A 16,358-nucleotide genomic window follows, 5' to 3' on the forward strand; every position below is an offset into this window, starting at 1 on the left:
TTATCCTGCAGTTCACCTCCATTTTACTAGTTGTGCACTTACTGCCCACTGTCAGTGGACATGTGAATTTTGGATGCAGATTTTTATTGTTTGACTTGTTTGGGATTTCATTCCAATGGAGGTCTCAACCTGTCTGCTTCAGTGGTAGTGTTGAGGTGGAAATGGTTGAGAGCGTCAAGGTCCTGGGAGTGATGATCATCAACACTCTGTTCTGGTCTACCCATGTCAAGAAAGCACAGCAATGCCTGTACTTCCTCAGGAGCTTAAGGAAATTTGACATCTCCACAAAGACACTTAACACCTTTTACAGATGCATCACGGAAAGCATCCTATTTGGACACATTGCGGCATGGTATGGCAACTGCTGTTCTCAGGACCTCTATAGAGAGTTGTGAACACAGCCCAGCCCGTCATGCAAACCAGCCTTCCTTCCATGCTTCATGTTGCCTCGGGAAAGCAACCAACACAATCAAAGAGCCATCCATCCCACCCCTGTAACAGCCTTTGTCGGCAGAACATTTCAAGTTTGAATACACATATAAACAGATTCTTTGTGATCAGAGATTATGGGAACTGCAGATGCTGTAGAATCCAAGATAACAAAGTGTGGGGCTGGATGAACACAGCAGGCCAAGCAGTATCCTAGGATCACAAAAGCTGACCCTTCTAGGCCCGAAACGTCAGCTTTTGTGCTCCTAAGATGCTGCTTGGCCTGCTGTGTTCATCCAGCCCCACACTTTGTCTTAAACAGATTCTTCCCTGCTGTTATCACTTATTGAATGAACCTCCTCAAATGTTAATGCTGATCTCTCTGCAGCTGCAAAATTGCAGAAGAGAGTGCAGAATACACTTGGTATTCCTCCTTGATCTGCCTATATAGCACACAAAACAGCACTCGTCACTATCTTGTGATAACCATGAAGTAAGCTCTAAAACTCACTAGGAAAATTATTCATTCTTCAGTTTGTAACTTTGAAAACGTAATGTTTTGACTGCTTCTGAAACATTTAATTAAGATATTTCTGGTCCCAATTTCACTTGCGCAGTAGCAATTGCTGAGCTCTCTATCTGGTCACAATAATCCATTATTGTAGTTATTTGAGAATACTTGAAACACCTTGCAGCAGGAACCTGAGACCTGGATAATCTATTTGAAAGGAGGAAATAAAAATCAACTAGTGACTTCAGACCATTCTCAGTTGCACTTAGTCCTGGATAATGAATTAGTTGATCAAAAAGACACCTTGTATATTCTGAGAATTACAGACAGTGCATTGCTCAGTTGATTAGTATCATGTGATTCCTGTGAAAATTGCCCATGCTGAAATGTTGGCTAAAAGCATAGAGAGACTTGATTTAAGCTTCATTTGCAAATTTTACTCATCTGTCCAGATTCTTGCATATATAATGACATCTTGTATACAGTACTAGAAAGTTGTTAGTTTACTATCAAGAATGAGCATGTAGAATTATTTGAGAAGAACCTATTGATCACAGGACTTTCAGTTCTGTTCATTCAGTTTTAACGGCAGAGTGTTAATGTTCAAAAGATTTTATCAGGAAACATCTAACTTTGCTTCTCTCATTTTAAACATAATTGTTTAATGTGAAAAACAACTAAAAAGGCTACTCAATATGTTACTTAATTATAACATTTACATTTTTTTTCCCCCCAGAATACCAAATCAGTAAAGATTTTACTTGAAAGGTAAGCATCATTTTTTTTAGATTTTATAGAATGATTTGTAAGTGAAGGGTGTCAGGCCATCTACATGTAGGATAATGTTGAAAGCAGCCCTGATGAGTCTTTTTATGGCATGCTATATGATGAACATGTTGAACTGTGAATCGACTTGGGCTATTATTGATAGCAGTAGTAATTCTATTAATTGATCTAGATTACAAGTTGTATAGCCTTGCCCTATAAATCAAACCATCTGTCTTAGCACCAGATTTAGATTATATAAATAAAACCACTCGGGATTCTTCAAAGTAAACTGATCTGTCTTTCTGCATGGTTTGTTCAAATTTCATCCACTGGCCCCATAAAAATACTGTCATAATGTTCAATATGTTACACACAGGATGTGACCAAGATCAAGTCTTCAAGTTAGGCAGGGTTAGAAGCAGGGAATAATTCGACTTCACTACTGCAATGTATGGTGGATGCCAGGGTGCTGAATACACTTGAGGAGGAGGCAGACAGACAGATTTTTTAAAATTAGTTATAGGTTGAAGGGTTATGGAGAGCGGGCAGGAAATTGGTGTTGAGGCTGAGATGAGTCAGTCATGATCATATCAAATGGTGGAGCAAGCTCAGCATTGAATTGCCTACTCCTAGTTTATGTGCTCTTAAGCGAGTGTTTTAAAATATTCTTGTTGATTTTATATTGCTTGAAAAATTTGTCTAGAAGCAAAACGTAGAATATTTTGAGAGGTAGAGATGTTTAGTTGCTCATCAAGGCTGCTCTAAAATGTAGGTGATGAAGTGGGAGCCTTGTAAAACAGTTGTGTGACATTACTATTGCTGTGGGAGGGTGCAGTTACAGTGTGGATTGTCATAAATATAAAGGCAGCAATTGTGAAAGTGTGACCTTAACGGGAGGTAGTAAGGTTTTACAATCTATTGTTTAATAGAAAGTGTATGTGTACACAGAATTTTTGATAGTGTGTATAAATTCTGATTTTGGCCAGCCTCCTGTTCATTGCTTCACATCCATTTATAAAGGAATTGAAACTGTGAAAGACTAGATAAAAGACTGTAACAACTGTCTAGTAACAATGAATTTTCCCAAACTGTATGGGGAATTAAACATATATCAGATTGAAAACATTCTCTCTCTCCTCCATTCCTACGGTAAAACAAGCTAAACCCTTTTAAAACAAAGTACTCAGCAGGCCAGCCAGCATCTGTAACAAAATGAGTTGGTGTTTCAGCTTGATGAACCTTCACCAGAGCCTTAAATTTTATTTGCGCAAAAGAAAATCTTGCAAGTGCCAGCCTTATTTAAAGATGCCCATTTCTGTGAAGTGTTGATTCTGCTTAAAGTACTATAACTTTGTTTCCTGTAGTTTTTGCATTACATTGTACCTACTGCCTTGATCATCTGTAATGTGTATCTTTACATGGCAATCTTATAGTTTATGTTCATGGTACAAGATCATTGATTATAACTGCAACAAATGAATAGTTATATATATGTAGAAACCACCCAGTGATTACTTGTTGTATCCGATCATCTTAGAGCTGTGAGGTTTAGCTGGTTGACTCCATGTTGACTATTCTGCACCATTTCAGTTTAGAATGCAGATTATCCTAAAGAGTGTCTTGTCCTGAGCAAACAAGAACTGCAGATGCTGGAGTCAGAGACCACACAATGTGGAGCTGGAGGAACATAGCAGGCCAGGCAGCATGAGAGGAGTAGGAAAGTTGATGTTTCGGGTCAGGACCCTTTTGAAGAAGGGTCCCAACCCAAAATGCCAACTTCCTTGTCCCTCTGATGCTGCCTGGCCTGCTGTGTTCCTCCAGCTCCAAGCTGTGATGTCAATGTCTTGTCCTGGTTCTGTTTGCAGTGACAAGTTGAATGTATTTTCTGTACAAAATTGTAAATATTCTTCATTCTCAATCACAATATCTAATATTGAGATTTGAGAGAGGAAAGTATATAGTACCAGATTTGAAAATTCTGACTACTACCTCAGTAGTTGCTACTGTAGTCTTGCATGCAAATGTCATCATCTTTGTTGCGAAGAAGCTGCATGTAAATGAAAACTTTACTACTGAAACATTTCAAGATTAACGTGATTGAGTGTATTTAACAATTTTGCAACATTTTGAGTGGTAAGCACACGTTTTTCTACAGGTAATCATTCTGTTCATTTTCAGTATGTTCTTGGTAAAATAACAATACTTTTTAAACCTAATTGGTAAAAATATTACTAGAGCTAATGTAGCAATTTATTTGCAAGGAATATTTTTGTTTTTTTTCATAATATTACAATCCAGTATTGTACTGTAATCATTGCATGTTATTGACTGTAAACTGCACACGGAGTAGGAGATTGCTGCAAAATTATGTTATAAAACTGGATTTGCATATTACCAACAGGAAAATGTTTTATTTCTTTTTATTAAGGACTCAAGCTTGTACCGGAAACGGATTGCCACCTCCCAAATTTGGTCACCTCCAGCCAAAACCTTTCTTAAGTGAGATTGGTAAGAAGGAAAAACACATCAGAAAGTTGCTTGAAGGTAGAGCATCCTTTTGTTTTAAAAAGTACTCTCAAAAGCAAGTGTCTTCTTCAGATTAAGTGGAGTTAGAGGCTGTGCTGAACTTGATTCTGAAATAAACAGTTTTATAGCTATATATTAATTTTTTTTAGAATACTTAGAATTTGTACTAATTGCTGAGTGGAAACTGTGAAGTTTTGAAGCAGTAGAGTTAGTTGGAGGGGAGGAATTTCTCTGCAGGCACCGGATGAGAATTGGGAGTTGCATAAATGCAGTGAAGGCAGAATGGTATAATTACGATGTTACAATTCATTATTAGTAGTGACGTTGGAATTTATTGTGGAAAAGATTGACAGGAATGTGTGTATATATCTGCAGATTTGAGTGTCCCTGTCTGTCTTTTGCTGCTTTATGTGTGTCTATACAAATAGCTATGACACCACATACTCCAGTATATGCCTCTGTCTGTTCATAGAAACAGGACTATACCGCTCCTCCCACCCACTCTCCTGCAAAAATTCCATCCCCTATTCCCAATTCCTCCGCCTCTGCCACATCTGCTCCCACGATGAGGCATTCCACTCCCGCACATCCCAGATGTCCAAGTTCTTCAAGGACCGCAACATTCCTCCCCCCCCCCCCCCCCACAGTGGTCGAGAACGCCCTTGACCGCGTCTCCCGCATTTCCCGCAACACATCCCTCACACCCCGCCCCCGTCACAACTGCCCAAAGAGGATCCCCCTCGTTCTTACACACCACCCCACGAACCTCCGGATACAACGCATCATCCTCCGATGCTTCCGCCATCTACAATCTGACCCCACCACCAAAGACATTTTTCCATCCCCACCCTTGTCTGCTTTCCGGAGAGACCACTCTCTCCGTGACTCCCTTGTTCGCTCCACGCTGCCCTCCAACCCCACCACACTCACTTGCCCCCACACCATCTCCCTCACCCCTATCCCAGGCCCCAAGATGACTTTCCATATTAAGCAGAGGTTCACCTGCACATCTGCCAGTGTGGTATACTGTATCCATTGTACCCGGTGTGGCTTCCTGTACATTGGGGAAACAAGCGGAGGCTTGGGGACCGCTTTGCAGAACACCTCCACTCGGTTCGCAATAAACAACTGCACCTCCCAGTCGTGAATCATTTTAACCCCCTCCCATTTCCTTAGACGACATGTCCATCATGGGCCTCCTGCAGTGCCACAACGATGCCACCCGAAGGTTGCAGGAACAGCAACTCCTATTCCGCTTGGGAACCCTGCAGCCCAATGGAATCAATGTGGACTTCACCAGTTTCAAAATCTCCCCTTCCCCCACCGCATCCCAAAACCAGCCCAGTTCGTCCCCTCCCCCCACTGCACCACACAACCAGCCCAGCTCTTCCCCTGCACCCACTGCATCCCAAAACCAGTCCAACCTGTCTCTGCCTCCCTAACCTGTTCTTCCTCTCACCCATCCCTTCCTCCCACCCCAAGCCGCACCTCCATCTCCTACCTACTAACCTCACCCCACCTCCTTGACCTATCCGTCTTCCCTGGACTGACCTATCCCCTCCCTACCTCCCCACCTATACTCTCCTCTCCACCTATCTTCTTTTCTCTCCATCTTCGATCCGCCTCCCCCTCTCTCCCTATTTATTCCAGAACCCTCACCCCATCCCCCTCTCTGATGAAGGGTCTAGGCCCGAAACGTCAGCTTTTGTGCTCCTGAGATGCTGCTTGGCCTGCTGTGTTCATCCAGCTTCACACTTTATTATCTTGGATTCTCCAGCATCTGCAGTTCCCATTATCTCTCCTATACCGCTCACTCCTCAGGCCTGTTATACTTGAGAAATTATTCAGTGAGATGATTACAGAATGTTTCCTGAGTCCATCCACCAGCATGGACTCTGAATCAGTTAATATCCTTGCATAGAAAAGATTATTTATCTCTGCATTAGAGCTAGTAATTAAGCTAGCATTTAGAAAAGGGCATGGGTGCAGTGGACAAATCAGAGAGCGAATTCTACACATTTCTTCACACAAAAAAAGGATGGTGAAGTGTTTTCTAATACTTTGTTGGACAGGTCTAATTAAGGATATAGCCTGCAGTTCTACACTTCATTTCACAACTGGGAAAAAGACTTCCCATCACACTCCAAATCCTGAAACTTCAAACAGATTGTCCATTCACCTTTATGATATCCAAATTCTCCACAAAACCTAACCCTTGGAAATCTGATAATATTGTATTCCTCCCTAGACTCATAAATCTGCACGCAATGATTTGCATGTTGTCAAGCCAGATCTGGAGCAAATGTCCCTCCTCTGTTTATATTGTAGCTTTCTAGTTAGGCTAATGTTCCATTAGCCTCTTTTTGACTATCTTTTGAACCCGTCTTCTACATTTTAAGTGGTTCTGTAAGTGTACCCTTTAAATTGTTCCTAGCTTCCCATCATTTTTAAAAAAGAATACAACCTTTTCTTTGATCCAGATAGGATGACTTCGATCTCAACCTTTGCTGAAATCTATTTGCTATTTTGCTTACTTATTTTACTATCAATGTCTCTTTTGTAATTTTATATTCCCAACCACGCTTATCATGAGCATCAATCTTTTGTGTCTTTGGTAAAGCTGGAAATATTTTCTATTGCTTTGCTTAAGTGACAAATGAATATGATGAATAGTTGAAGCTGCATTAATCCTTGTGGAACACAGTTGTGTTTTCCTCCCAAATAGAGTACTCACCTGTTCATGCCCCCTTTCCTCCTCCCCCCACCTTCTATGTAGAACATAGAGCAGTACAGCACAGTACAGGCCCTTTGGCCCACGATGTTGTGCCGATCTGTTATCCTACTAAAATCAATCTACCCTGCATATCCTACATTTTACTATCCTCCATGTGCCTATCCAAGAGTTGCTTAAAAGTCTCTAAATTATCTGACTCCACCACGACTGCTGGCATTGCATTCCATAGGCCCACCACACCCTGAAGAATCTACCTCTGACATTTCCCCTATACCTTCCTCTAATCTCCTTAAAATTATGCCCCCTTGTATTAGCCATTTCCGCCCTGGGAAAAAGTCTCTGACTATCCACTATATCTTTGCCGCTCATCATCTTGTACACTTCTATCAAGTCACCTCTCACCCTTCTTCACTCCAATGAAAAAAGCCCTAGCTCCCCTCAACCTTTCCTCCATAAGACCTGCCCTCCAGTCCAGGCAGCATCCTGGTAAACCCCCTCTGCACCCTTTCCAAAGCTTCCATATCCTTCCTATAATGAGGTGACCAGAACAGAACACAACATTCCAAGTGTCGCCTAACCAGAGCTTTTTTTTTAATAGAGCTGCAGCGTAACCTCACGGCTCTTCAACTCAGTTCACCTTCTGTTTGCCCCCTTGCCCCCACCACTTCACTTCTCTTCCCCTCTTCTCTTCTCCCCTGCCTAGTCTGTCTCCCCTTTCCACCACTTCACCCCCTTCCCCTCCCCCTCTCTGTTTATGTCTTTATGTTATATAAATTAAAAAATACAGGACCATAACTTGGCTGCGCGTCCATGAGCTTTATTTTTAACTAGCAACATCTTGTGTGGAACCTTATCAGAATACTTCTGAAAGTCCATATGAACCATAATTGTAGGCATTTTTTTCTGTCTGCTACTTTAGTTATTTCCTCTCAAAATTGAATTAATTTTGTCTGAAAAGAAGCTCTCTTTATGATTCTATCTGGACTCTCTCTAATGAACTCTGAATTTTTTTTTGAAATGCTTTAATATGGATTCCAGTAACTTTTCCACATCAAATGTTAGATTAGCAGCTTTATAATTTCCTGCTTTCTTTATGAACATTCCCAAAGAACAGAAATTTTTGCAATTTTGTAGCCGAAAGGAAAGGGGCTCTTGTGGTGTAGCCAATCTGGCTTCAAATCCCACCTGCCCTGAGTTGCATTACAACATGCCCAATCTAAAGGGAACATTGGTGAATTGACGTTTTGCTTTGCAAAATATTTGCAGTTTCCTCACACACATCCCTTGTTTTCACTGATAGGTTTAATCAGGTTGTGAGTATTTATCAGACATTGCCGTTTTTTCATTCCAATGTTAGCTTCTTGACTTTGATCATTTTAGTGGTTCCCGATCTTTGATTTGCGCTTAGTTTATCTGAGGTGTTAGATATGTTAATCTTTTTTCCTCTACTTTGATACAGAATAATATTTACTTTGGCATTTCCTTATTTTCATTTGCAATAACTTTTTAAAAGAACAACATTGTCTTTTACTAACAGCCTTTTACTTTCACACAAACTTTGTTAATTTGGTAAATGTTCTTGCAAATTTATTCTCTCATTTCCGCAATGCAGTTCTTGACATTTGTTTTTCTGTCTTTTTTTTCCTCCAATCCATTGAATCTAAAATATTCTTTGTAATCTATATACTGTTATCTTGATATTATGTTATATTGTCACCTCTTTTGTTAGACGAAGGTTTTCATATTATTTGGTTGTAGCCTTTTTCACCTGAATCAGTTTTGAGCTATTATTACATATCTTCAGTGCATGTGAATCTTGAACCTGGACTCCTTGGCCATATGTAGAGTCATGTATGCTGTGCCACAGAGACCCTGTATTAATCAGAGATAATGGGAACTGCAGATGCTGGAGAATCCGAGATAACAAAGTGTGGAGCTGGATGAACACAGCAGGCCAAGCAGCATCTTAGGAGCACAAAAGCTGACGTTTTGGGCCCAGACCCTTCATCGGAAAAGGGTCTGATGAAGGGTCTGGGCCTGAAACGTCAGCTTTCATGCTCCTAAGATGCTGCTTGGCCTGCTGTGTTCATCCAGCTCTACACTTTGTTACCCTATATTAATCAACCTGCTTTGTTATGACACACTTCTGGTGGGACTTGAACCTGGGTCTTTTAGCTCAGAGCTGGGGGCACCACTACTGCACCACCTTTCCACAGATGCCCTGAATGATGTATACTGCTACTAAGGTACATTCTCCTTAGAACACTCTCAGTTCATATATAGGTTCCTCCATGAAGGGTTTTGACCCAGTTTGCTATCATCTGTAACTGTCTCATCCTGTAAAAGTTAACTTTACCAAAATCTGCAATGTTAATAAATTTCTTCTTCTAAAACTTCACATTGATTTTGGTCATATTACTGGTCACTGTTCAATTATTAACCAACAGTAAAGGAACATTTTATCCACGTTTGGCTCATTAAAACATGGAAGCAAGCCAATTGAGTTTAGAGTGTGTGGCCTCAAAAAACTTGTCTTGAGTACACGCATGAAATTCAGTAATTTTCTTTGAGTTTCTCAGCTCTTCCCAATTATTATGAATACTGTTATTGAGGGGAAGGTATACCAGTGTGATCCTATAGTTAAATTCTAACAATCTGCCAAACAGCGCCATAATCACAACCCAAGTATTTTGAACCAGTTTTGACCAAATGCACTAGTTAGGGGGAACCTTCATTAAAAATATGGTCCCCCTGCTATCGTCCACTAAAGGAAAATCCAAGTATAAAGGGGACAGTCACCTGGGTATTTTTTCTTTAAACCATTCAAGTTCAAAAGCAGGTATTCATTCACAAGCAGCTTTGAGATCATTGTTAAAGATAGCTGTTTTGCCCTGGTATTTATACCAATATCCTTTGGGCATTTCTTTTTTAAATTAGTCGGCCTTTTAAAATTTTGTTTTTTCTTCACTCATTCATGGGATGAGGGCATCACTGGCTATGTCAGCATTTATTGCCCGTCCTTGATTGCCCAGAGGGCAATTAAGAGTCAACCACATTGCTTTGGGTCCAGAGTTACGTGTAGGCGAGACCAAGTAAGGATGGCAGTTTCCTAAAGGACATTAGTGAACCAGATGGGTTTTTCCCAATAATTGACAATGGATTCATGGTTATCATTAGATTCTTCATTCCAGATATTTATTGAATTCAAATTCCTGGATTTGAACCCAGGTCCCCTGGACATTATCTGGGTCTCTGGGTCAACAATCCGGTGATAATACCACTAGGCCATCACCTCCCCATTTAATGTTTTCACTTGTATCCTTTATCATGTCAACTACATCATATTGATAACAATGAGTTAACAACCTATTGGGGTGTGAGTTCGGATCTCTCCATGACAAATTGTACCATTGGAATTTCATGTTAATTTCTGATATTGCAGCAGGAAATCTGAACACGAAAGCTGTTAGACTGTAACAAGTAAAATCCAGCTGATTCACTCATGTCTTTCAACTTCCTTGTCTGACCCGTGTGCTGGTCCGGTCCTATATTGCACATATCACAGCAAGTTGGGATAGGTATTAAGTGTTATGTTGTCCGCATCTTGACAGGCACCAAAAATTTTTTAAAAAGGGAGCTGTAAAGTTTGTCATGTGGTTTTCTTCCATTGAAATAACTGTTATATTTATGATGAGTGCTGCCTGTAAAGATTCTATTAACAGTGGAATGTTCATCTGATTGAAATGCAAGGTTTTTATTTTGGTAGACTATATTCCAATAATTTGCCTGTGTCTTGGTTGTGGAGATCCTAGAGGCCTTACTCATTCAGTTTCTGTACCTTCCTTACTTTTTGAAAGTGTCATTCCTCTGACACTGTCTCCATGTGCTGAAGGGTGACAGAATGCGATCCTACAGCTCGCACATGCTCATTGCACACACGAGCCCCATTTTAAAATTGAAATCAAATCCAAAAGTTGTTGAGTCAGGAAGTGCTGATTATAAGAGTTAACAGATATGGAGCTGAAAAAGCACAGCAGGTCATACAGCATCCAAGGAGCAGAAAAGTCAACATTTCGTTGACTTTCCTGTTCCTCGGATGTTGTCTGACCTGCTGTGCTTTTCCAACTCACATTTATTGACTCTAACTTACAGCATCTGCAGTATTTACTGTCTCCAAGTGCTGATTGTAAGCCCAGCTGGTCATTGGTATTTTGCTTCATTTTCAGCCAGAGCTTAAATATTAATTGAAATGTTGGCAAGTGAAGAAACTGGGAAAGTTCCAGTGAGCATTAGCATTCAGATGATCAATAGGTTTCAGTAAATGTAGGGCTTGATAGAATGAGGTTCCAACATGCCTATAAAGTCCAAACTGCTGTCCTGCAAAATTTCTGTGATTGTTCATTTATTTGAGCAGGAAAAGCAGCTTGTATAATTTGGACAAAAGTCTGAATCCTTTTGAAAGGGTTTTGAAGAGAAGCAGAAGCTTAAACAAACAGTATTTAGTGTTACAATGTTGTAAAACCAGCTACTGAGCAACAAGCAACGTTACTTGTGTATATGCTTTTGCAATAATGGTCGTAACCAATCATTTTTCTTTGTGCTGTGCTTCAACAGGGACAATAAGCACTCCTGTTCCGTTTCTGCAGAGCGTTCCTGCTTACACCTGCAACGTTTCCAATGCTGCTGGAGAGAAACGCAAGCACTCCACTGCTTTCCCTATGCCCACAACATCTGCTGTGGATAATGGTTTTCTGGAAGTAACGGCTGGGAATGTTTCCAGCCAGTTCATGGGCCAAGGTGGGTCTGTCGTGGAGGGCCAGTCAGCACAGTCCCTTGTGCCCTGCAGCTCTTCCCCACACATCGTGGGACTGACGAGCGGTCCGCAGCCCGTCCACACAGCTCCAGTCTTCAATACAACTCACTATCCCAATGGCACACCACCTCAGCAGTCTGTACTTTCCCAGTCAGTCGGTTACGGTGGGCGCAAAATCCTTGTCTGCTCTGTGGATAACTGTTACTGTTCTGGTGTGCCTTCTGTTTCGAACCACAATGGACACCAGCCGTACAGCAGATCAGGCACTTTCCCATGGTCTGTGACATCGCAGGAATACGCACATGCTCTTCCACCTGCTCCCTCGGTACCTCAGTCCCTCATATCATATGGAATGGGGTCGGCATCTCATAACAACACTGCAGGCAAGATAACTGCAGGCTATATGGCCAATCCTTCGCTGAACACTACACCGCAAACTAATCTTCTAAATTCTGTCTACCATACATTTTGAACAGTGTGTGTTTTTTCATGTTTTATTTTTAATTTTTCTTCTTTCTGTAAATGTTCATTTCAAATCATTTGCTTAAAAAGAAGTTAGAAATACATTCCGCACATGATGTAACCTTTTTTGTGCAATTGAATTCCAGTGCTGGTTTAGTAATCCATTCACAGATGGAGTTATGTCTGTATTAAATGACTTCCTTTGGTTGTTTCTGCCATGAGTGCCACAACCATAACAGAATTTTTATATGAAAACTCTTAGCACTTTTTGCAGAGGCGTTTAATATTAGTTAATCATGATAGTGCTCTGGTATAATAATAACAGCAATAAACAGAGGTACCATTTGACAGTGAAGCACAAATTATGCTGATGTGCGTTGACACCATTTGTCTGACCTGTTAAATAGGTGGATCTGAAAGGGGAAAGGATACCCTAACACTGGAAGTTGTCACAAGGTAATGCAACACTGAATGGAAGATTGTCTGTGGCAAGTTGTCAGGCAGGACATTCAATCATTGATTGTCATTGTTACCCAATGGTCCTTTACTATAAACCCTTTGAGTATGGACTTCTGTTGTGGAACAGGAAATCCAAGAAGAATTTTTTTTTATGTTTTAAACATTCAAGGTGTGACTCTGGCTTCCTAGAGATGGAAATTGCACCCTAATTGAGCATGGCAGATTTGGCCTGTCACTTTAATCATGTAATTTTTTTAAAAAAAGAAATCACAGTGGGACTACTACGATGCAAAGTGAAAAACTGGCCAGGCTGGGTTCCTGGCTAGCTAGAAGAAAGACATTATTTTAGGTTTGGCAAATGCTGTCCTGTAAACTATATATTGATAAATAATTGGGAATATGCTTAATGCACAAGATGAACATTTCTTAATCAGTATTCTGTAGAAAAACTGGAGTATTTGGGAGTTCTGTTTTTATTTCTAGAAAATGGTTGGGGGGTGGAAATCATGTTACAATAATGCTCAAAGGGTTGAAGATCTGTTTGTCGAACAAACATCTTTTCAAGCCTATTGTGATAAATGGGCTATACAGTGGAACCTCATTATTATTAACCCATGGTGGTTTTGTCAGTGGGGGTGGGGGCTTCACCTTGCCAAGGTTTGAGCTCTTCAGTTCTGACTTCATTCCTTCACCACCGACTGCTGGAAAAAATGCTTCACCAATTTATTTTCTTTTGTTTTCAGTTCTGCATCCGAGCAATGAGAGTGGCACTAGGATGTTCTCTGAATGGTAAAAGCAATTACCACAGTGCAGTTAGTTAACACTGGGCAAAAGAATGAAAGATAATTCATTACAAATGGTGCCGATGGATCTGCTGGTCTGCATGTTACAACAAAGTTTGTTTCATCAAGGGATTGAATTCCTTGGACTTTTTTTTAAATTAAAACTGAAATGGAGCTTCAGTTAGGGACCTGGGGAAAGATTGATATAACAGAAGGTTGTTGTAACAAGGTTTGGCTGTATTTTAACTGTGTATGGTGATGGTCCATAGGCATTTGACCACGAAAGCTCTGTTTTGCTTTGTCCCTGCAGAAAAGGGTGAATGTCAGTGTTTGGAAAAACTATTGTAATCAGTAAAATCAAGAACCGTTGGTATTTTGTCTTTCTCAAATACTTATAGTTACCAGGTTATGCAGGGTTTATCTTAACCTCCTATTTCATGTCACTTTATCAATATCTTCTTTTAAGACATTGAATAAACATGTATACATGCAGCGTGGAGGGTTGTCTTTTATTTAAAACTGTATAAAAGGACTATAATTTAATTCATTTATGGTTTTTAAGTCACAGGATAAGATAGAACTGATTGAGTCATATAGCATGGAAACAGACTGTTCTGTCCAACTCCATCTGTGCTGACCACACATCCCAATCGGATCTAGTCCCGTTTGCCAGCATGTGGCCTATATCCTTCTCAACCCTTCCATTCAGATGCTATTTAAATGTTGTAATTGTATCCACCTCCATCACTTCTTCTGGCAGCTCATTCCATAGATGCAGCACCCTCTGTGACAAGGTTACCTCTATATGGTCTTTTTGAAATCTTGTCCCTCTCACTTTAAACCTGTGCTACCTAGCTTTGAACCTTAGGAAAAAGACCTTGGCAATTCACCCGATCCATGTTCCTATCCAACCTATTCAGCCTGTCCTGATAACTCTCACCCTCCACTGCAGGTAATAGCCTTGTGAATGTTTTCTGCACTCTCTCAAGCTTAACAACATCCTTTCTGTAGATGGGTAGCTAGAATTATACTTGGCCTTGCCACTGTCCTGTATAGCTGCAACATGTCATCTCAATTCCACTTTCAGAGAACTATGCACCTGCCACTCCTAGGTCTCTGTTCGGCAACATTCCCCAGGACCCTACCGCTAACTCTGTAAGTTCTACCCTGGTATGAATTTCCAAAGCGCTACACCTGACCTTCATCTGCTGCTACTCAGCCTGTCTGATTAAAGTCCCATTATACTCTGTCTTCATTGTCCACTGCACCACCTATCTTGGTGTCCTGTACAAACTTACTAACCATGCCTCCTATATTTATATAAATGGTAAAAAGTAGCGGACGCAGGACTGATCCTTGTGGCACGCTGCTGATCACAGGCATCCAGTCTGAAAACAATCCTCTATCCCCATCCTCTGCCTACTTCATGCCAATTTTGTATCCAGTTGGCTAGCTTGCTGTGGATCCCATGTGATGTAACCTTACTAACCACCATGCAGAATCTTGTCGAACTCTTTGAACACCATCCAGACAATGATAATAAAATGTGAGGCTGGATGAACACAGCAGGCCAAGCAGCATCTCAGGAGCACAAAAGCTGACGTTTCGGGCCTAGACCCTTCATCAGAGAGGGGGATGGGGGGAGGGAACTGGAATAAATAGGGAGAGAGGGGGAGGCGGACCGAAGATGGAGAGTAAAGAAGATAGGTGGAGAGAGTGTAGGTGGGGAGGTAGGGAGGGGATAGGTCAGTCCAGGGAAGACGGACAGGTCAAGGAGGTGGGATGAGGTTAGTAGGTAGCGGGGGGTGCGGCTTGGGGTGGGAGGAAGGGATGGGTGAGAGGAAGAACCGGTTAGGGAGGCAGAGACAGGTTGGACTGGTTTTGGGATACAGTGGGTGGGGGGTGGGGGGAAGAGCTGGGCTGGTTGTGTGGTGCAGTGGGGGGAGGGGACGAACTGGGCTGGTTGAGGGATGCAGTAGGGGAAGGGGAGATTTTGAAACTGGTGAAGTCCACATTGATACCATATGGCTGCAGGGTTCCCAGGCGGAATATGAGTTGCTGTTCCTGCAACCTTCGAGTGGCATCATTGTGGCAGTGCAGGAGGCCCATGATGGACATGTCATCAAGAGAATGGGAGGGGGAGTGGAAATGGTTTGCGACTGGGAGGTGCAGTTGTTTTTTGCGAACTGAGCGGAGGTGTTCTGCAAAGCGGTCCCCAAGCCTCTGCTTGGTTTCCCCAATGTAGAGGAAGCCGCACCGGATGCAGTATACCACATTGGCAGATGTGCAGGTGAACCTCTGCTTAATGTGGAATGTCATCTTGGGGCCTGGGATGGGGGTGAGGGAGGAGGTGTGGGGACAAGTGTAGCATTTCCTGCGGTTGCAGGGGAAGGTGCCGGGTGTGGTGGGGTTGGAGGGCAGTGTGGAGCGAACAAGGGAGTCGCGGAGAGAGTGGTCTCTCCGGAAAGCAGACAGGGGAGGGGATGGAAAAATGTCTTGGGTGGTGGGGTCGGATTGTAAATGGCGGAAGTGTCGGAGGATAATGCGTTGTATCCGGAGGTTAGTAGGGTGGTGTGTGAGAACGAGGGGGATCCTCTTGGGGCGGTTGTGGCGGGGGCGGGGTGTGAGGGATGTGTCGCGGGAAATTCCAGGGATGCCCACCATCCAGACAATGTCTACTGCTCTGCCTTCATCAGTCTTCGTTGTCGCCTCTTCAAAAAACTTAATCAAGTTAGTGAGATGCAATTTCTCACTCGCAAAACCATGTTGACTATCCCTAATCAGTCTTCGCCTTTCCAAATACATGTAAATCCTGTATCTCCGAATCCCCCTGCAACAGTTTTTCCACCACAGACATCAGGCTCACCAGTCTAT

At 41.9% G+C, this 16,358-nt stretch overlaps 1 protein-coding gene across 3 annotated transcripts in view; it reads left to right on the plus strand.

Moving 5' to 3' along the window:
* The window catches only part of trim8a (tripartite motif containing 8a), an 89,719-nt gene extending 75,743 nt beyond the window's left edge, over window positions 1-13,976 (plus strand). For all 3 annotated transcript variants that reach the window (XM_059652960.1, XM_048551367.2, XM_048551368.2), the window contains exons 5-7: window positions 1,677-1,708; window positions 4,137-4,252; window positions 11,583-13,976. In XM_059652960.1, the coding sequence (XP_059508943.1) occupies window positions 1,677-1,708; window positions 4,137-4,252; window positions 11,583-12,253 (819 nt within the window). In that variant the 3' untranslated portion in view covers window positions 12,254-13,976. The remainder of the gene's footprint in view (window positions 1-1,676; window positions 1,709-4,136; window positions 4,253-11,582) is intronic.
* Window positions 13,977-16,358: the final 2,382 nt, after the last annotated feature.

Source organism: Stegostoma tigrinum, chromosome 20 (genome assembly GCF_030684315.1).
Source record: "Stegostoma tigrinum isolate sSteTig4 chromosome 20, sSteTig4.hap1, whole genome shotgun sequence".
NCBI lineage: Eukaryota > Metazoa > Chordata > Chondrichthyes > Orectolobiformes > Stegostomatidae > Stegostoma > Stegostoma tigrinum.